Source organism: Notothenia rossii (genome assembly GCF_949606895.1).
Source record: "Notothenia rossii genome assembly, chromosome: 11".
Taxonomy (NCBI): Eukaryota; Metazoa; Chordata; class Actinopteri; order Perciformes; family Nototheniidae; genus Notothenia; species Notothenia rossii.
Window position 1 is genome coordinate 130,212 of NC_136910.1, and position 22,883 is coordinate 153,094.

The 22,883-nt window shown below is 45.5% G+C and overlaps 1 protein-coding gene across 1 annotated transcript; it reads left to right on the forward strand.

Annotated features, from left to right (window-relative positions):
• The first annotated feature begins 318 nt into the window (after window positions 1-318).
• On the forward strand, window positions 319-17,406 carry LOC307023630 (rac GTPase-activating protein 1-like). The gene is made up of 14 exons (XM_079657005.1): window positions 319-695; window positions 1,081-1,222; window positions 1,338-1,540; window positions 6,102-6,241; window positions 12,566-12,638; window positions 12,733-12,786; window positions 13,092-13,205; window positions 15,510-15,666; window positions 15,784-15,926; window positions 16,114-16,275; window positions 16,381-16,476; window positions 16,578-16,786; window positions 17,075-17,180; window positions 17,274-17,406. The coding sequence occupies exons 2-13, from the start codon at window positions 1,135-1,137 to the stop codon at window positions 17,085-17,087; spliced, it is 1,452 nt and encodes a 483-aa protein (XP_079513131.1). The 5' UTR covers window positions 319-695; window positions 1,081-1,134; the 3' UTR covers window positions 17,088-17,180; window positions 17,274-17,406.
• The last annotated feature ends 5,477 nt before the right edge of the window (window positions 17,407-22,883 follow it).

Here is a 22,883-nt window from a genome sequence, read left to right on the forward strand (position 1 = left end):
AATGTTACATGACCCTGAGCTCACCTGAGAACACTGCCCCCCCCCCCACGAGAATACATGAGAACGCTTCCCCCCCCCCCCCCCCCCCCCCCCCCCCCCCCCACGAGAACACATGGGAGCACCTGAGAGCACCTGAGAACACCTGAAAACACTGCCTCCCCCACCAGACAACGGAGTTGGCGGTATGCACCTTAAAGTTGTTTGCAATCCGCCAAAAAACCGAGAGAAGAAGAAGAAGAAGAATCCGATTCGGAGCTGTCCGACTTCATGCGAGCTTTTTGAGACCTCCCCCGGCTGCGATCGGCTATTCTCGTCTACTTTCGAGGCGAGCCGCAACACGTCTCTGCAGCATGACCAATAAAAACCTTGATTCTTGATCATCTGAATAAATAACAGAGATAATCTGGAGTACTTTTACTTTTAGTACTTTATGAACGCAGTACTTTTACAGAGTACTTCTACACTGCAGTATTGCTGCTTTATGTCCTCCTCTGATCGTTATGATTGAGATGAAGAAGTATCTATATACTTTGATAAAGTATTTAAAGTAGTTTAGTAAACACTGAGCGGTCCGTGTGACGCTGCTGGTGGGGGGGGTACAGAGGTTTGTTTACATTCACTTTAAAAACCAGAGAAGAAGATGAGGAGGTCACGTGATCGCAGAGAGCAGCTGGTGAGAGGAGCTGCACGTGGAGGTGAGTCTCGTGTTAATTATTCAATGGATCCTCTCAGAGATCAAGCGGCTGTTACCTGTGCAGGTGAGCCGCGAGACACAGCGCGAGCTCTCAGAGCCGCGTGCTCCTCCTGAAACTGCACGCGCTGTTTGTTGTTATCGCGGAACGAGCGTCACCTGCACAGGTGTCCGGTTCAAACGAGTATCCAGCCTGAAATTACAGGAAACAGTCTCTGTCTCTACTGAGATCCAAACTTGACTTTAAATATATACATAATTACATTTTAAAAATATAAATGATATCAAGTTCTTATTTAAAGCCTGATTTATTCTAAAGATTAAGACCAACATGTTTATTAAATATTACTATATATATATCTGACATTAGTTACTTAAAGGGTTAACAGTTTAACAGCTGCTGTAACAGGAAGTGTGGAGCAGCCCTTCAGAATAAGAGCGTGATGGGGGAGCGTCAGCTGCTGGAGGAGGTTCTGTCTCTGGCTCTGCAGAGGATCTCTGTGGAGGAGAACGTGAGGAGCAGCGAGCAAGGTGACTATATATTTATTCATATATAGTTATGTATGTGTGTGTATATATATATATAGAGTTTATCATATATATATATACATATATATATATATATATGAATATATTGTTGTCACAGAGTTAGTAGCGGTGGTGCGCGGGCTGGAGGCCGGACGGCAGCGCTGGCTGAATGCTGAGCTGCAGCTCCAGGAGCACGAGCTGCTGCTCAAACACACCAAGGAGCAGCTGCTGAGGAGCGAGGTGCAGCTCAAACACTCCAGGAACCAGCTGGACGTCGAGCTGAGGAAGCGCTGCAGGATAGAGAGGGACTACCACTACCTGGTACACACACACACACACACACACACACACACACACACACACACACACACACACACACACACACACACCACCTGGGACACACACACACACACACCACCTGGGACACACACACACACACTACCTGGCGCACACACACACACACACACACACACACACACACACACACACACACACACACACACACACACACACACCACCTGGGACATACACACACACTACCTGGCACACACACACACACACACACACACCACCTGGGACACACACACACACACTACCTGGCACAAGCACACACTACCTGGTACACACACCAGTGGCGAGTGGAGGACTGAGGAGGGGAACCGAGGAGAGAGGAGGGGAAGCAGCAGACGTTTAAAGAAATGAGAACTCCTCTCCTCTGAGCGGTCGTATTAAAGAGACGTCCGTTCATTATGACGTGGCAACAGCTGCATCAGCTGTCGAGTGTTTTGTCATAGCACTCTATTTTATAATCTCTGTTAGATCAGCTGAACATTGTTCCCCAACATATTTACTTTGAATTCATTGAGAGTGCGGTATAATGAGACAATAACAGGCTACAGATGCGGACACACACACACAAATATATTTATATAAATATATACAATTTAAAGTATGAGAGCACTCTCATAATAATGTAACACAATCAGAGACTGGATATATCCCCCCTCTCTCTGATCGCTGAAATGGGGAATTGAAATTACGGGCCAAAAGTTTTATTTACAAGTATAAAAAGTAAGCAGAGGACACCAAACCAACTGAGACCCGTCTGTCCGCTGCATCTACGCACACACTGTACAACACACACACACACACACTGTACAACACACACACACACACACACACTGTACAACACACACACACACTGTACCACACACACACACACACACACACACACACACACACACACACACACACTGTACAACACACTGTACAACACACACACACACACACACACACACACTGTACAACACACACACACACACACACACACACACACTGTACAACACACACACACACACACTGTACCACACACACTGTACCACACACACACACACACACACACACACACACACACACACACTGTACAACACCCACACACACACACTGTACCACACACACTGTACAACACACACACACTGTACACCACACACACACACACACTGTACCACACACACTGTACAACACACACACACACACTGTACAACACACACACACACACACAGATTGTACCACACACACTGTACAACACACACACACACACTGTACAACACAAACACACTGTACAACACACACACACTGTACCACACACACACACACTGTACCACACACACAAACACACACACGCACACACTGTACAACACACACACACACACTGTACAACACACACACACACACACTGTACCACACACACACACACACACACACACACACACTGTACCACACACACACACACACTGTACCACACACACACACACACTGTACCACACACACACACACACACACACTGTACAACACACACACACACACACACACACTGTACCACACACACACACTGTACCACACACACACACACACACACACTGTACCACACACACACACACACACACACACACACTGTACAACACACACACACACACACACACACACTGTACAACACACACACTGTACCACACACACACACACACACACACACACACACACACACTGTACAACACACACACACACACACTGTACCACACACACACACACACACACACACACTGTACCACACACACTGTACCACACACACACACACACACACACACACACACACACACACTGTACCACACACACACACCTAAACACTGTACAACACACACACACTGTACCACACACACACACACACACAAACATACACACACTGTACAACACACACACACACACTGTACCACACACACACACACACTGTACCACACACACATACACACACACTGTACAACACACACACACTGTACCACACACACACACACACACACACTGTACCACACACACACACACACACTGTACCACACACACACACACACAGCCGTTGTGTATTTTATTTTGTGAAGCACTAACTGGTTTTAGAATCATCTGGACTCTTTGTTTGTAGATATCTACTAAACTAAAGCAGAGACAGAGAGTAGGTCTGTTACACTGAGTGATATATATTATACACACTGCTCTGCTTTCTGCACGGACCTCTCAGCTGTTCTCTCTGGAAACATCGTGATGAAAGCAGTTACTAAAGTAATATCCAGACGATGCATGCAGAGCTGTGATTGGCTGAGATCAGTCCAGCCGTGCGTCACGCCTCCACCGTTCCCGGAAATGCATCCGTGGAGGAACCATCAGTGTATCCTCTGTTATAGCTCCTCCAGAGAGCCTCCTCTCTCCTCTCTCCTCGGTTAGAGCTCCTCCAGAGAGCGTCCTCTCTCCTCTCTCCTCTCTCCTCTCTCATAGCTCCTCCAGAGAGCCTTCTCAACGCTCGATGCTCGGTCTTCGAAGTGCATTTAGAGAAATTAGATGTCCTTCAACCAGGGCTCTCGACTAACTTTTTTTCACCATCATCCCGGAACCGTCCCGAAATACAATCTAAGCCGTCCCGAAATTAATGTGGACCGTCCCGAATTTAAAATATTAGTTTTTCTACTACTTATCATTGGTTAAAATCATTCAAAGTGACCTTTAACATAAATAAAACATCATACAAATCATTAGATGATAATTCATCAACCTTTTTATTTGAGTAAATCAGTCAATCACATGACAAAGGCCAAATATATTTAAACAAACACACAAACGAGAAAATTACTCTAATATTGAATCAAATCAAGTCCCATCCAATTAACAAAAAAATCCAACAGTCTGTCCTGAAGACAGAACCCAGAGTAACCACTAACCAGGAGGACAGTCTGTAACACAGTCAGGAGACCTTTACAAACTGCCCCGCCCCCTCGCACACAGACGGGAGAGAGAGATCTCGTCTGGATTGGAAAGCTCGAAAATACATCATGGGCGCATGTTGTAGTCTTATTGCATATTAGAAACGGAGTTGGATAAACTAAAACTGCGATATAATGTTTATGTAGCAATACTACATATGACATATTTTTTTTAAATGTCTCCAGTACCGATAAAAAGTCAGATGACGTCGGAGCTTAACGTTACCACTGTCTTTAATAATTCCGGCCCGGGGACCGTTTAATACCGGGGGCTCGGTACCCACCCCTACATGGGGAGAGGCGCAGCATATTGCTAAGGACTAAATACGATGGAGGGTTCTCATCTCAGCCTTATTACCCATAAGGGATGAAGAGGAGTAAGTAAATAAAGAGGCCGGCGCTCCAGGGTCTGGTTCTGCTGTGCGTTTTTGTGATGTAACGGTAAAACATTTCAGAATTCCTCCACGGGATATACACACACTCAGTACCTAGCCTACTGTAGATAGACCCGCGAATTTGCGGGCCAGGAATTTGCGGGCACTGCCGTGTGTGTGTGTGTGTGTGTGTGTGTGTGTGTGTGTGTGTGTGTGTGTGTGTGTGTGTGTGTGTGTGTGTGTGTGTGTGTGTGTGTGTGTGTGTGTGTGTGTGTGTGTGTGTGTGTGTGTGTGTGTGTGTGTGTGTGTGTGTGTGTGTGTGTGTGTGTGTGTGTGTGTGTGTGTGTGTGTGTGTGTGTGGCTAAATGTTTTGTGTGTTTATGTTGACAAGGAGGTTTAATAACTGTGTGCTACACACAACGTGCAATCGATTTCATTTTCATCGCCGTTTGTAGTAGAGTTAGCAGGGTATTTTTATTTTAACTCTCGTCCCAAATTCGTCCCAAAATTATTTTTTATCCTCCCTGACACTATTTTTATCGACGACGGGACGTCCTTAAGCTCGAGCCCTGCCTTCAACATGGCGCGCTGAAATTCATTTCCGGGTCACTACCGGAGGACCGAGGAGTCGAGGAGGGGAAATTTGAGTATTGAGAAGCCTCTAGTGTGTTTTCTCCCATGATACAGTGTGTTTTCTCCCATGATGCAGCAGTGTTTTCTCCCATGATGCAGCAGTGTTTTCTCCCATGATGCAGCAGTGTTTTCTCCCATGATGCAGTGTGTTTTCTCCCATGACGCAGTATGTTTTCTCCCAGACAGCTATATGCCATACATGTTTGCATACATTCACAGTAAATATGGATTCAGTATGATAGCTGTCTAACAGAAGTTCAATTCATTTCTCACTTATTCTGACAATGAACTGAACCCCAAATAAAAGAACCCAATAAAAAGAGTTGTTAAATAAAAGTGAAGTCACGCTGTAATAACAATAACTCATCCCTCTCGAGTTTTCTTTTTGAGCTTTGCCAAAAGCCACTGTGTCAAGTGTCCTACTTGGGTTGCCGTCCGGAGTTGTCCAATATGGCGGATCATCTCGCACATGCGCACTGCAGATCGGGCAGAGCTGCAGATCGGGTAGCGACACCCCCATGATGCAGTAATTATTTTCTCCCATGATGCAGTGTGTTTTCTCCCATGATGCAGCAGCGGCAGATGCAGCTGATGTGTGATATCCTGGTTCAGGACAGCAAGACGTCGGCCGGTCTGAACGCTGAGCAGAAGTCTCTGCTGGCGACCTTCGAGCACAAAGCGGGAAACACCACGCTGCACCGGACCACCAGGCGGTGACTAATCCATCTAATCCATCCAGGCTAACCCTAATCCATCTAATCCATCCAGGCTAACCCTAATCCATCTAATCCATCCAGGCTAACCCTAATCCATCTAATCCATCCAGGCTAACCCTAATCCATCCAGGCTAACCCTAATACATCTAATCCATCTAATCCAGGGGTTCTCAAAGTGCGGCCCGCGGGCCAATGGCGGCCCTCGGAAATGTTTCTGGCGGCCCGCGATAGTTAACCTGTTAAACCCCAAGTACAGTAAAATTATTATTATTATTCTTTTTTATTTTTTTTTAATTTTTTTTAACAGACATTGCTCCAGATAACAAACCGTACATCAAAACATGTAACAACAAACAACTAAACAAAACGTAACGGGGGAGGGGGGTGGATGCAAGGATGACTTCCTAAGACAGCTGATTGTGACATACACAGGACATTACATACACAATACATTATACATTACACAGGAGATGCCATATTGACAGGGTTAGATAGGAGAGCTGCGGACAGTGAACCGCAATCCTCCTGTCTCCCCTCAAAATCCCCCAGCAGAGAAGCTGCACGCTCCATGTTCAGTAGGTCCAGATACTCCCTCAGCCATGAGTCCCTAGTAAAGCAGGCTGGTTTGCGTTCCTTCCAGTTTAATAGGATGAGTCTTTTTGTGGCTAATTTAAATTAACTTTTAAAGATTCAGACAATAAGGATATTACTTCTGACCAAAGTTTTTTTACCGCTGGGCATTCCCAGAGTAGGTGCAACAATGTACCTTGCTTGCCACATTCATGCCAGCATACATCTCTGTGTTTATTGTCCATCTTGGATTTTGTAACAGGGGTGATGTAAGCTCTATTGAGAATTTTGAACTGTATGATCCTGAGTCTTACACATTTAGAAGAGAACATAGCTGACTGCCAAATGGAGTTCCATTGCAAAGCAGACAGAGAGATATTCAAGGTATGCTCCCAGGACAGTTGGACAGGAGAATAGGTATTCGGGGCAGCCCTAGATAATAATTTATAAATGTTAGAGACCACACCTGATGATATGATTGCTTTCTTGAGGCGCTGGTCCTCTTCCATACATGAAGCAGGCATGGCTTATTTATTGATGGTCCATCAATCCATTTTTGTGCAAAAATCGGAGAAACTAAATGATAGCATTATGGTAGCCACCGGAGGCTAGCGCAGCTTCCGGTTCCTCTACGCGTCACTCTCACTCCTTATTTGGTAACCTGAATCTCGCAAATCTCGCGAGTTGCAGTTAAGCGGAAAATCTGTTGTAAGTTATCAGAAACGGGAGTTAGCTAGCGATTTTAGCTAGTCACTGTCTGTAGATAACCCAACTTTGTGTCCTCTGAGACTGAAGGAGATGTTGCATTGTTTTTGTTGCCTTCGTTGTAGTTTTATGTGTATTTTGGATTTAATTTAGGTTAACTTCCAGTTCCGTTTGCATGCTTTTATTTTGAAGGTGAGATAACGTGTTTGACAGGAAGTTGTGGTGGCATCGGAGACAACTTGACAGATAAAGTAGTGTCTGCTATGTAACGGCAGAGAAAGAGTGTGTGTGTTTGCGTGTGTGGTTAAGTATATGAACGCACACAAAAGTCCGGTTATACAATAATAAAACAACAAGCTGTCTCTCCCAACGTCCACACTCAGGCACACTGTTATTTCCACTGAATACCCCCAGCGCGAGCATCCCCAAACTCACTCCCTGATTGGATGCACGTCCCAAAGGCGGCAAAGTGTTCACGTGAACAGCGGAAACAAAATTTGTTGGAAGTTTTCGTTGTGTAAGCGAGATGGAGGAGCCAGGGCCGTCGCGTAAAAAACGTTTTGTCAGTGAGGAGAAAAGGAAGTTCCAGGAGAAATGGAGCAACGCTTACTTCGTTTTACCTCAGGGGCGCTGTCTCTTTGCTCAGCGACAAAGTGGCCAATAACGGAGGTGAGAACCTAATCAAATATCACTGCATAATTCACCAAGAAGCCCTTGCTGCTCATACGCTTGAAATGAAACATGTCATGGACATTGTTGTCAAGACAGTGAATTTCATAAAGTCCAGAGGTCTGAATCACCGTCAATTCAAAACTTTTTTGGTGCAATCAGAGGCTGAATTTGGTGACGTCATATACTTCACTGCTGTCAGGTGGCTGAGCAGAGGTGCAGCACTGAAGCGTTTTTTTAATTTGAGGAAAGAAATCGCTGAGTTCATGCAATCAAAAGGACAAGATCTGCCACAGTTAAGTGACACTGAATGGCTTTGTGACCTAGCGTTCCTTGTTGACCTGAACACCTTTCTCAGCGATCTCAATGTGAAGCTCATTTCCACATTGTTTGAAAGCGTCAAAGCTTTCCAGCGAAAACTTCAACTAGTGCAGGGACAGCTCAGAGAGGGGGATCTAACCCATTTCCCCGCCTGCAAGGTGCTCGCAGGTGAATGTGACGTTTTACATCACCTGTGTTCAGACAAGAACCACAACCTCATGGAAAAACTCCAAGAGGAATTCCACCACCGCTTCTCGGACTTCAGTGACCACGAGAAGTCATTCAACCTATTCCAAGATCCCTTCACATGTGCACCCGAAGAAGAGCCTGCAGAAATGCAGTTCGAGCTCATCGACCTGCAGGAGAGCTCTGAGGCCAGAGCAGCATATCGAGACAAGAATCTCATCGAGTTCTACAAAGGACTTTCCCCATCTACGTACCCTGCACTTCGCCAACATGCCATCAGAATGGCCTCTCTGTTCGGAAGCACATACATTTGTGAGAAAACCTTCTCCACCATGGCCATCAACAAATCCCAGCTGAGATCCAGGCTGACGGATGCCCATCTACATGCTGTCCTTCGTATAGCAACAACGGAGATGGAACCGGACATCAAAGGAATAGTAGCCAACAGACGACAGCACCATAAATCCCATTCAAAGTAGGAAAAGGTATGTTGATGACAGGCAATAATAGCCGATTTGTGTTACAAATACAACAACAATAATAATAACAATGATGATGATGAATACTGTGTTATTGTGGTCTTTGGTAAGCTTCTATTTTAAAAGTCTCTTTCTCTCCCTCCCCCCTCCCCCCTCTCTGTATTTGTCTTGCAGAGACTATCCTGTGGTGCTTGAGTAGCTGGAATTGGTTCTGAAACAGGGCCCTGCTGATAAGACAGGAAATCCACAGCATATCACTAACTCCAGCGCAATACTCTCTCTCTGTGTGTGTGTGTGTGTGTGTGTGTGTGTGTGTGTGTGTGTGTGTGTGTGTGTGTGTGTGTGTGTGTGTGTGTGTGTGTGTGTGTGTGTGTGTGTGTGTGTGTGTGTGTGTGTGTGTGTGTGTGTGTGTGTGTGTGTGTGTGTGTGTGTGTGTGTGTGTGTGTGTGTGTGTGTGTGTGTGTGTGTGTGTGTGTGTGTGTGTGTGTGTGTGTGTGTGTGTGTGTGTGTGTGTGTGTGTGTGTGTGTGTGTGTGTGAAAGAAAATATGTGTTTTGGAATTTTGTGTTCCGTTTTTTCTTGGGCGGCCCTCAATCCAATATTGGGTACCTAAATTGGCCCTCACTCATCAAAACTTTGAGAACCCCTGATCTAATCCATCTAGGCTAACTCTAATCCATCCAAGCTAACTCTAATCCATCTAGGCTAACCCTAATCCATCTAATCCATCCAGGCTAACTCTAATCCATCTAGGCTAATCCATCTAATCCATCTAGGCTAACCCTAATACATCTAATCAATCTAATCCATCCAGGCTAACCCTAATCCATCTAATCCATCTAATCCATCCAGGCTAACCCTAATCCATCTAATCCATCTAATCCATCTAATCCATCCAGGCTAACCCTAATACATCTAATCCATCTAATCCATCCAGGCTAACCCTAATCCATCTAATCCATCTAATCCATCCAGGCTAACCCTAATCCATCTAATCCATCTAATCCATCTAATCCATCCAGGCTAACCCTAATCCATCTAATCCATCTAATCCATCTAATCCATCTAATCCATCTAATACATCCAGGCTAACTCTAATACATCTAATCCATCTAATCCATCCAGGCTAACCCTAATCCATCTAATCCATCTAATCCATCCAGGCTAACCCTAATCCATCTAATCCATCTAATCCATCTAATCCATCCAGGCTAACCCTAATCCATCTAATCCATCTAATCCATCTAATCCATCTAATCCATCTAATACATCCAGGCTAACTCTAATACATCTAATCCATCTAATCCATCCAGGCTAACCCTAATCCATCTAATCCATCTAATCCATCCAGGCTAACCCTAATCCATCTAATCCATCTAATCCATCTAATCCATCCAGGCTAACCCTAATCCATCTAATCCATCTAATCCATCTAATCCATCTAATCCATCTAATACATCCAGGCTAACTCTAATACATCTAATCCATCTAATCCATCCAGGCTAACCCTAATCCATCTAATCCATCTAATCCATCTAATACATCTAATCAGGGACGTGCACAGACATTTGGAGGGGCTATTGCTCTAAACTGGAAAAAGTAATTCACATTATCATCTCATAACAAAATAAACTAAGGCCACTACTTGCATTCAGTGACTTGATTTTAAATTAAAACCATGGACATTTTTTGTTGTGTGGTCCATATCTCATTAAAATATCTAGTGTTAGTAACTATTAAAGACAAAATGAGGACAATTATGTTCTAATGTAGTTTGACCATTGTAACTTCTGTGCAGTCCAGACATACTGATAAAATAGGGCCTCTAACTAATTACGTTAAATTAACTCACTAATTAATGAAACCAGTTCAAGACGCATTATTCTTATTCTTATCATTCTTTGCGCAGTGACGGTAAGGTATCTAATTACTTATTTATTTAGTATTCCATAACTTAATAACGGAGATGGTCAAACTAAATTAGAGACATGGCAGAAATCCTACAATGAAGCGGGACATTGAACTGTTCACCCGTGAGAGGGCGATCAAGAAAAGAGAGCGAGCGGCCCGTTGAGGGAGTTTACAGATGAGAAGACACAGAAAGACAGAAGCACAAAAACAACAAGTAGGCTATATTTAGGTGTTCTTTTAAAATAACCGACGGTATCAAGAGGAAGTAAAGTCCCCTGGTTTGTCCTTTATACCCTAACTGCGCCATGAGACAACTCAAAATCAAGTTTCCAAAATCCGACACTGAGATGGTCTTAACGCACCGGCAGATGACAGCGCTGACAAAGTGTGTTTCCCGCAGCGAGACGCTACAATACTAATTGTGGGCTCATCATGTTGATTCGGCCACAACAGAAAAAAGAAAAACAAACTCTCGCTCTCTCCAGAGGGGCAGGTCAGCCAAAAAGGCCAAACGGGCCGTTGCCCGGGCAACATTAGCCCGTACCTGTGACGTCCCTGCATCTAACCCATCTAACCCATCTAATTCATCTAACCCATCCAACCCATCCATCCCATCGAATCCATCTAACCCATCCAACCCATCTAATCCATCGAACCCATCTAATCCTTCGAACCCATCTAATCCATCGAACCCATCTAATCCATCTAATCCATCGAACCCATCTAATCCATCGAACCCATCGAATCCATCTAACCCATCTAATCTATCTAACCCATCCAACCCATCTAATCCATCGAACCCATCCAACCCATCTAATCTATCTAACCCATCCAACCCATCTAATTCATCTAACCCATCTAATCCATCGAACCCATCTAATCCATCGAACCCATCTAATCCATCGAACCCATCTAATCCATCGAACCCATCGAATCCATCGAACCCATCGAATCCATCTAACCCATCTAATCTATCTAACCCATCCAACCCATCTAATCCATCGAACCCATCCAACCCATCTAATCTATCTAATCCATCGAACCCATCTAATCCATCGAACCCATCTAATCAATCGAACCCATCTAATCCATCGAACCCATCTAATCCATCGAACCCATCTAATCTATCGAACCCATCTAATTCATCTAACCCATCCAACCCATCCAACCCATCGAATCCATCTAACCCATCTAATCTATCTAACCCATCCAACCCATCTAATCTATCGAACCCATCTAATCCATCGAACCCATCTAATCCATCGAACCCATCCAACCCATCCAACCCATCGAATCCATCTAACCCATCTAATCTATCTAACCCATCCAACCCATCTAATCTATCGAACCCATCTAATCCATCGAACCCATCTAATCCATCGAACCCATCAAACCCATCAAACCTATCTAAGGCTAACCCTAACCACTAATACATCTATTATAGAGTGATTCGTAATAAAGAACGTGTTCTTGATGTTCAGGCTGCGCGTGGTGGACGAGTCGTCCTTCCTGTCCCACTCCGACATCAGCTACGACCGCACCGACGACGACGTCGTGAGTTATCACTGTTAATATATTCACATATATTATAATACATACAGTATATATTATAATGTACTTATTATGTGTGTGTTGTTATTGTTCTCAGGACCTGGACACCTCGGTGATCAAACCTCTGAGACCTCGAGCCCGAGAGAAACGGGTCAGAGTTCTCCAACATGCTGTGTACATGTACTTTATTATAGTACTCCGTCGCACATTAGAATGTTCTGGTTGTTTGGAACATTGTGCTTTTGTTCTGTTGTACTTTAGAACTTCCGGTTTTACTTTAGAACTTCCTGTTGTACTCTAGAAGGTTCTGGTTGTTTGGAACTTTGTGCTTTTGTTCTGGGTGTTTAGAACTTCCGGTTGTACTTTAGAACTTCCTGTTGTACTTTAGAAATTCCTGTTGTACTCTAGAAGGTTCTGGTTGTTTGGAACGTTGTGCTTTTGTTCTGGGTGTTGCAGCGCTCGTCGCTTGGGCCTGGTTCTGGAGCTGTTAATGGTTCTGGAACTGCGGACCGGAGGAGAGGACGGAGTGGGAACATCTCTGCAGAACCTCCAGGGAGGACGCTGGAGCAGGTTCATAAACACATGAGGATCTCTTCTATGGGTTTATTAACGTTCACAGCAAAATCTAAAGTTCAGAGGTTCTCTCCCTTCTGTTCTCTGAGGGAAAAACGTGTGACTTCAGTCTTTCTGACGCATGTCACGTGTTGACCTGGTATTGATCACGGTTCTCTCCTCACGTGTTGACCTGGTATTGATCACGGTTCTCTCCTCACGTGTTGACCTGGTATTGATCACGGTTCTCTCCTCACGTGTTGACCTGGTATTGATCACGGTTCTCTCCTCAAGTGTTGACCTGGTATTGATCACGGTTCTCTCCTCACGTGTTGACCTGGTATTGATCACGGTTCTCTCCTCACTTGTTGACCTGGTATTGATCACGGTTCTCTCCTCACGTGTTGACCTGGTATTGATCACGGTTCTCTCCTGACATGTTGACCTGGTATTGATCACGGTTCTCTCCTCACGTGTTGACCTGGTATTGATCACGGTTCTCTCTTCACGTGTTGACCTGGTATTGATCACGGTTCTCTCCTCACGTGTTGACCTGGTATTGATCAAGGTTCTCTCCTCACGTGTTGACCTGGTATTGATCACGGTTCTCTCCTCAAGTGTTGACCTGGTATTGATCACGGTTCTCTCCTCACGTGTTGACCTGGTATTGATCACGGTTCTCTCCTCACTTGTTGACCTGGTATTGATCACGGTTCTCTCCTCACGTGTTGACCTGGTATTGATCACGGTTCTCTCCTCACATGTTGACCTGGTATTGATCACGGTTCTCTCCTCACGTGTTGACCTGGTATTGATCACGGTTCTCTCTTCACGTGTTGACCTGGTATTGATCACGGTTCTCTCCTCACGTGTTGACCTGGTATTGATCACGGTTCTCTCCTCACGTGTTGACCTGGTATTGATCACGGTTCTCTCTTCACGTGTTGACCTGGTATTGATCACGGTTCTCTCCTCACGTGTTGACCTGGTATTGATCACGGTTCTCTCTTCACTTGTTGACCTGGTATTGATCACGGTTCTCTCCTCACGTGCTGACCTGGTATTGATCACGGTTCTCTCCTCACGTGTTGACCTGGTATTGATCACGGTTCTCTCTTCACTTGTTGACCTGGTTTTGATCACGGTTCTCTCTTCACGTGTTGACCTGGTATTGATCACGGTTCTCTCTTCACTTGTTGACCTTGATCACGGTTCTCTCCTCACTTGTTGACCTGGTATTGATCACGGTTCTCTCCTCACGTGTTGACCTGGTATTGATCACGGTTCTCTCCTCACGTGTTGACCTGGTATTGATCACGGTTCTCTCCTCACGTGTTGACCTGGTATTGATCACGGTTCTCTCCTCACGTGTTGACCTGGTATTGATCACGGTTCTCTCCTCACATGTTGACCTGGTATTGATCACGGTTCTCTCTTCACTTGTTGACCTGGTATTGATCACGGTTCTCTCCTCACGTGTTGACCTGGTATTGATCACGGTTCTCTCTTCACTTGTTGACCTGGTATTGATCACGGTTCTCTCTTCACGTGTTGACCTGGTATTGATCACGGTTCTCTCTTCACGTGTTGACCTGGTATTGATAGCGGTTCTCTCCTCACGTGCTGACCTGGTATTGATCACGGTTCTCTCTTCACGTGTTGACCTGGTATTGATCACGGTTCTCTCCTCACGTGTTGACCTGGTATTGATCACGGTTCTCTCTTCACGTGTTGACCTGGTATTGATCACGGTTCTCTCCTCACGTGTTGACCTGGTATTGATCACGGTTCTCTCCTCACGTGTTGACCTGGTATTGATCACGGTTCTCTCCTCACTTGTTGACCTGGTATTGATCACGGTTCTCTCTTCACTTGTTGACCTGGTATTGATCACGGTTCTCTCTTCACGTGTTGACCTGGTATTGATCACGGTTCTCTCTTCACGTGTTGACCTGGTATTGATCACGGTTCTCTCTTCACGTGTTGACCTGGTATTGATCATGGTTCTCTCTTCACGTGGTGACCTGGTATTGATCACGGTTCTCTCCTCACGTGTTGACCTGGTATTGATCACGGTTCTCTCCTCACGTGTTGACCTGGTATTGATCACGGTTCTCTCCTCACTTGTTGACCTGGTATTGATCACGGTTCTCTCTTCACGTGTTGACCTGGTATTGATCACGGTTCTCTCCTCACGTGTTGACCTGGTACTGATCACGGTTCTCTTTTCACGTGTTGACCTGGTATTGATCACGGTTCTCTCTTCACGTGTAGATCTGGTTTTGATCACGGTTCTCTCTTCCTTCCTGTGTCCTCTGTCAGGAGGTGGAGACTGTGGTGAAGGCCTCGGTTCAAACCCCCGACTCCGGGGATATCCACATGGAGCTGGGGAACACTCAGAGAACCCAGAGGAACCCCCTACAGCTCCCCCTCACACAGCAGACCAACCCACAGGAGAATTTTGTGCCCCCGGAAAGAGGTGAGGTTCCCTCCTCTTCTTCTTCTGTGGCAGTAAATCATGTCTCTGACGGTCTGTGGTTCTGCTCTTCTTCTGTGGTAGTAAATCATTTCTCTGACGTTCTGTGGTTCTCCTCAGATCAGACCTCCATCCGGTTACCTGCCAACAAAACGCTGTTGCAGCCAGAACCTGAATCCAAGATGGAGGAGAGCGCGGCGGTCAGAGCGCTGTACCAAAAACCCCTCGAGAGAACCCTGAAACATGAGTTCCTTACAAAAACTGTAAGAACCAGAACCATAACTAAACCATCAGTACTACAGAGCAGGTGTGTTTGGTTAGGTTCTACAGACGGTTCAAGTGTGTTTGGTTAGGGTGTGTTTGGTTCTACAGGTGGACTACAGACGGTCCAGGTTCTCTTTGGTTCTGCAGGTGGACTACAGATGTTTCAGGTTCTCTTTGGTTCTGCAGGTGATCATGCCGGAGACCTGTTCTCTCTGTGGGAAGAGGATCCGGTTCGGCAGAATGGCGTTGAAGTGCAGAACCTGCAGAGCAGTCGCTCATCCAGAGTGCAAAATGAGGTTCAGCTCCGACTGTTCCACCATACCTCCTCAGGGGGGGGGGGCAACACAGGTAATGAGAGAGGGGGGGGGAGGGGGAAACACGGGTAATGAGGGGGCATTAGTGATGATCGGGGGGACAGAACCAGTGCTTTATCCTGTAAAATCTCCTCTGCAGAACTCGTTGGAGGACTTCTCCCCGGGTGCCCCCCCCTGGGTGCCCCACCTGATGGTGGAGTGTGTCGCCGAGATCGAGAGGAGGGGGCTGCAGGAGGTGAGAGGGGGGGGTCTACATGCTAACAGTGTGGTTCTACAGAGGGGTCTGTACCGGGTCCTGATGGGAGGTTCTGCATGCTAACAGCTACATGCTAACAGTGTGGTTCTACAGAGGGGCCTGTACCGGGTCCCGGGGGGGGAGCGGCTGGTGAAGGAGCTCAGGATGATGGTCCTGCAGGGGAAGACCCCCCCCCTGGGGAAGGTGCAGGACGTCCATGTTCTCTGTGGGTTCCTGAAGGACTTCCTGAGGAACCTGAAGGAACCGCTGCTGACCTTCAGACTGCATCGAACTTTCATGGAGGCTGCAGGTAATTCATAATAACAATAATAACAAATATACTTTTAATATTATCCATTATTAAGGCAACAGTACTGCAGTCATGTATTCCTGTTTATTTACTCGGGATGCCAGAAACTGAACATGATCAAATTCGAAAATCGGACAGCCTGTGCGAATATTAATCGATTATTTAAAATCAAATTAAAAATTTTTTATTTTCGATTATGGAGACTGTAACGAATATTCGAAAAATCGAATAATCACTGGCATCCCTAGTATTTACGTGTGTATTTACGTGTGTATTCCTGTGTATTAGAGCTGCAGGATGAAGACAGCAGTACTGCAGCTGTGTACCAGGCCCTCTCTGAGCTCCCCCCCCCCCACAGAGACACCCTGGCCTTCCTCATGCTCCACTTACAAAAGTACTAACCCCCCCCCCCCATGACATCATACCTTAAGAACATGTCTACATCATATATGATGAATATAACTCTACACTCAAATGACGGTTTCAGGGTGGTACGGAGCCCCCCCTGTCAGATGGACCAGAACAACCTGTCCCGGGTCTTTGGACCGACTCTGGTGGGTCACGGGACGCCAGACCCGTCTCCCACCACCATCCTGAGGGAGACCAGCACCCAGCCCAAGGTCCTACCTTATCTACTTTACTAGTACTTCTACTTTTACTCAAGTACAAGACCTGAGTACTTCTGTTTTTACTCAAGTATAAGACCTGAGTACTTCTACTTTTACTAAAGTACAAGATCCGAGTACTTCTACTTTTACTCAAGAACCAGAAGTACCAGATCTGAGTACTTCTACACATTATCTGAGTACTTTTACACATGATGTGAGTACTTGTTCCTTCTGCAGGTGGTGGTTCGGCTGCTGTCCCTCCCTGAAGTTTACTGGAGACGAGTCCTCTCGGCCCAGAAGGACCAGATCTCGGTTCCTGGGTTGGCCCAGAAGGACCACATCTCGGTTCCTGGGTCGGCCCTCGGTCCGGAGGCCGCTGGACGAGGTGGGCTCCTTGCAATCCGGTTAGAACTGAACCAGAAGCAGGTCGGGTGGATCCAGATCTCAGTTCCTGATCAGGGTTTTGTTTCCAGGACGCTTCTTCGAGCCGCTGACGTCTCCAGAACTGTCCAGCTGCTACAGGAACCCCATCAGAGGAACCCTGAGGGGGGGGGCCAGGAACCCTGGCCTCAGCAACCTGTAAGACCAGAACCAGACCTTTTCACATGTGTTCATAGTTCTGTAGGAACCTGTTCTCCCTTTACTGACAGGCAGTGCTCCCCCAGGCTGCTCAACAACTGCATCAACAGATGTTCTCTAATACCTGTATCTACCTGTCCTTACCTGTCTCTTCCTGTCTCTACCTGTCTCTATAATACCTGTCTCTACCTGTCTCTCTAATACCTGTATCTACCTGTCCTTACCTGTCTCTTCCTGTCTCTACCTGTCTCTATAATACCTGTCTCTCTAATACCTGTATCTACCTGTCCTTACCTGTCTCTTCCTGTCTCTACCTGTCTCTACCTGTCTCTCTAATACCTGTCTCTACCTGTCTCTCTAATACCTGTCTCTATCTGTCTCTCTAATACCTGTATCTACCTGTCCTTACCTGTCTCTCTCATTCCTGTCTCTACCTGTCTCTCTAATACCTGTCTCTTCCTGTCTCTACCTGCCTCTCTAATACATGTCTCTACCTGTTTCTACCTGTCTCTCTCATTCCTGTCTCTACCTGTCTCTTCCTGTCTCTCTCTAATAACTGTCTCTACCTGTCTCTTCCTGTCTCTACCTGTCTCTCTAATACCTTTCTCTTCCTGTCTCTACCTGTCTCTCTAATACCTTTCTCTTCCTGTCTCTTCCTGTCTCTATCTGTCTCTCTCTAATAACTGTCTCTACCTTTCTCTTCCTGTCTCTACCTGTCTCTTCCTGTCTCTATCTGTCTCTCTCTAATAACTGTCTCTACCTGTCTCTTCCTGTCTCTTCCTGTCTCTATCTGTCTCTCTCTAATAACTGTCTCTACCTGTCTCTTCCTGTCTCTACCTGTCTCTCTCATTCCTGTATCTACCTGTCTCTCTCATTCCTGTCTCTACCTGTCTCTCTAATACCTTTCTCTTCCTGTCTCTACCTGTCTCTCTAATACCTGTATCTACCTGTCTCTACCTGTCTCTCTCATTCCTGTATCTACCTGTCTCTCTCTAATAACTGTCTCTACCTGTCTCTTCCTGTCTCTTCCTGTCTCTATCTGTCTCTCTCTAATAACTGTCTCTACCTGTCTCTTCCTGTCTCTACCTGTCTCTCTCATTCCTGTATCTACCTGTCTCTCTCATTCCTGTCTCTACCTGTCTCTCTAATACCTGTCTCTTCCTGTCTCTACCTGTCTCTATAATACCTGTCTCTACCTGTCTCTCTAATACCTGTATCTACCTGTCCTTACCTGTCTCTTCCTGTCTCTACCTGTCTCTATAATACCTGTCTCTCTAATACCTGTATCTACCTGTCCTTACCTGTCTCTTCCTGTCTCTACCTGTCTCTACCTGTCTCTCTAATACCTGTCTCTACCTGTCTCTCTAATACCTGTCTCTATCTGTCTCTCTAATACCTGTATCTACCTGTCCTTACCTGTCTCTCTCATTCCTGTCTCTACCTGTCTCTCTAATACCTGTCTCTTCCTGTCTCTACCTGCCTCTCTAATACATGTCTCTACCTGTTTCTACCTGTCTCTCTCATTCCTGTCTCTACCTGTCTCTTCCTGTCTCTCTCTAATAACTGTCTCTACCTGTCTCTTCCTGTCTCTACCTGTCTCTCTAATACCTTTCTCTTCCTGTCTCTACCTGTCTCTCTAATACCTTTCTCTTCCTGTCTCTTCCTGTCTCTATCTGTCTCTCTCTAATAACTGTCTCTACCTTTCTCTTCCTGTCTCTACCTGTCTCTTCCTGTCTCTATCTGTCTCTCTCTAATAACTGTCTCTACCTGTCTCTTCCTGTCTCTTCCTGTCTCTATCTGTCTCTCTCTAATAACTGTCTCTACCTGTCTCTTCCTGTCTCTACCTGTCTCTCTCATTCCTGTATCTACCTGTCTCTCTCATTCCTGTCTCTACCTGTCTCTCTAATACCTTTCTCTTCCTGTCTCTACCTGTCTCTCTAATACCTGTATCTACCTGTCTCTACCTGTCTCTCTCATTCCTGTATCTACCTGTCTCTCTCATTCCTGTCTCTACCTGTCTCTTCCTGTCTCTACCTGTCTCTTCCTGTCTCTCTAATACCTTTCTCTTCCTGTTTCTACCTGTCTCTCTAATACCTGTATCTACCTGTCTCTTCCTGTCTCTATCTGTCTCTCTCTAATAACTGTCTCTACCTGTCTCTTCCTGTCTCTTCCTGTCTCTATCTGTCTCTCTCTAATAACTGTCTCTACCTGTCTCTTCCTGTCTCTACCTGTCTCTCTCATTCCTGTATCTACCTGTCTCTCTCATTCCTGTCTCTACCTGTCTCTCTAATACCTTTCTCTTCCTGTCTCTACCTGTCTCTCTAATACCTTTCTCTTCCTGTCTCTACCTGTCTCTCTAATACCTGTCTCTTCCTGTTTCTACCTGTCTCTCTAATACCTGTCTCTTCCTGTCTCTACCTGTCTCTCTAATACCTGTATCTACCTGTCTCTACCTGTCTCTCTAATACCTTTCTCTTCCTGTCTCTACCTGTCTCTTCCTTTCTCTTCCTGTCTCTACCTGTCTCTCTAATACCTGTCTCTTCCTGTCTCTACCTGTCTCTCTAATACCTGTATCTACCTGTCTCTTCCTGTCTCTCTAATACCTGTCTCTTCCTGTCTCTACCTGTCTCTCTAATACCTGTATCTACCTGTATCTACCTGTCTCTACCTGTCTCTCTAATACCTTTCTCTTCCTGTCTCTCTAATACCTGTCTCTCTAATACCTGTCTCTACTTGCCTCTCTAATACATGTCTCTACCTGTCTCTCTAATACCTGTATCTACCTGTCTCTTCCTGCCTCTCTAATACATGTCTCTACCTGTTTCTACCTGTCTCTCTCATTCCTGTCTCTACCTGTCTCTTCCTGTCTCTCTCTAATAACTGTCTCTACCTGTCTCTTCCTGTCTCTACATGTCTCTCTCATTCCTGTCTCTACCTGTCTCTCTCATTCCTGTCTCTACCTGTCTCTCTAATACCTTTCTCTTCCTGTCTCTACCTGTCTCTCTAATACCTTTCTCTTCCTGTCTCTACCTGTCTCTCTAATACCTTTCTCTTCCTGTCTCTACCTGTCTCTTCCTGTCTCTACCTGTCTCTCTCATTCATGTCTCTACCTGTCTCTCTAATACCTTTCTCTTCCTGCCTCTACCTGTCCCTCTAATACCTGTCTCTTCCTGTCTCTCTAATACCTGTATCTACCTGTCTCTTCCTGCCTCTACCTGTCCCTCTAATACCTGTCTCTTCCTGTCTCTACCTGTCTCTCTAATACCTGTATCTACCTGTCTCTCTAATACCTGTCTCTACCTGTCTCTCTAATACCTGTATCTACCTGTCTCTCTAATACCTGTATCTACCTGTCTCTTCCTGTCTCTACCTGTCTCTCTAATACCTGTCTCTACCTGTCTCTCTAATACCTGTCTCTACCTGTCTCTCTAATACCTGTCTCTACCTGTCTCTCTCATTCCTGTCTCTACCTGTCTCTCTAATTCCTGTCTCTACCTGTCTCTCTAATACCTTTCACTTCCTGTCTCTACCTGTCTCTCTCATTCCTGTCTCTACCTGTCTCTCTAATACATTTCTCTTCCTGTCTCTACCTGTCTCTCTAATACCTTTCTCTTCCTGTTTCTACCTGTCTCTCTAATACCTGTGTCTACCTGTCTCTCTAATACCTGTATCTACCTGTCTCTTCCTTTCTCTACCTGTCTCTCTAATACCTGTGTCTACCTGTCTCTCTAATACCTGTGTCTACCTGTCTCTTCCTTTCTCTACCTGTCTCTACCTGTCTCTCTAATACCTGTGTCTACCTGTCTCTACCTGTCTCTCTAATACCTTTCTCTTCCTTTCTCTACCTGTCTCTCTAATACCTGTATCTACCTGTCTCTTCCTGTCTCTACCTGTCTCTCTAATACCTGTATCTACCTGTTTCTACCTGTCTCTCTAATACCTGTATCTACCTGTCTCTTCCTGTCTCTACCTGTCTCTCTAATACCTGTGTCTACCTGTTTCTACCTGTCTCTCTAATACCTGTATCTACCTGTCACTTCCTGTCTCTACCTGTCTCTCTAATACCTGTGTCTACCTGTTTCTACCTGTCTCTCTAATACCTGTATCTACCTGTCTCTCTAATACCTGTATCTACCTGTCTCTCTAATACCTGTATCTACCTGTCTCTACCTGTCTCTCTAATACCTGTATCTACCTGTCTCTCTAATACCTGTCTCTACCTGTCTCTCTAATACCTGTATCTACCTGTCTCTACCTGTCTCTCTAATACCTGTATCTACCTGTCTCTTCCTGTCTCTACCTGTCTCTCTAATACCTGTCTCTACCTGTCTCTCTAATACCTGTCTCTACCTGTCTCTCTAATACCTGTCTCTACCTGTCTCTCTCATTCCTGTCTCTACCTGTCTCTCTCATTCCTGTCTCTACCTGTCTCTACCTGTCTCTCTAATACATTTCTCTTCCTGTCTCTACCTGTCTCTCTAATACCTTTCACTTCCTGTCTCTACCTGTCTCTCTCATTCCTGTCTCTACCTGTCTCTACCTGTCTCTCTAATACATTTCTCTTCCTGTCTCTACCTGTCTCTCTAATACCTTTCTCTTCCTGTTTCTACCTGTCTCTCTAATACCTTTCTCTTCCTGTTTCTACCTGTCTCTCTAATACCTTTCTCTTCCTGTTTCTACCTGTCTCTCTAATACCTGTATCTACCTGTCTCTTCCTTTCTCTACCTGTCTCTCTAATACCTGTGTCTACCTGTCTCTCTAATACCTGTGTCTACCTGTCTCTTCCTTTCTCTACCTGTCTCTACCTGTCTCTCTAATACCTGTGTCTACCTGTCTCTACCTGTCTCTCTAATACCTTTCTCTTCCTTTCTCTACCTGTCTCTACCTGTCTCTACCTGTCTCTACCTGTC

Coding starts and splice junctions, on each gene's coding strand:
- LOC307023630 (XM_079657005.1), top strand. CDS start 1,135: ATGGGGGAGCGTCAGCTGCTGGAGGAGGTTCTGTCTCTGGCTCTGCAG. Junction 1,541..6,101: donor AGAGGGACTACCACTACCTG/GTACACACACAC, acceptor CCCATGATGCAG/CAGCGGCAGATGCAGCTGAT. Junction 16,276..16,380: donor AGGGGGGGGGGGCAACACAG/GTAATGAGAGAG, acceptor TCTCCTCTGCAG/AACTCGTTGGAGGACTTCTC.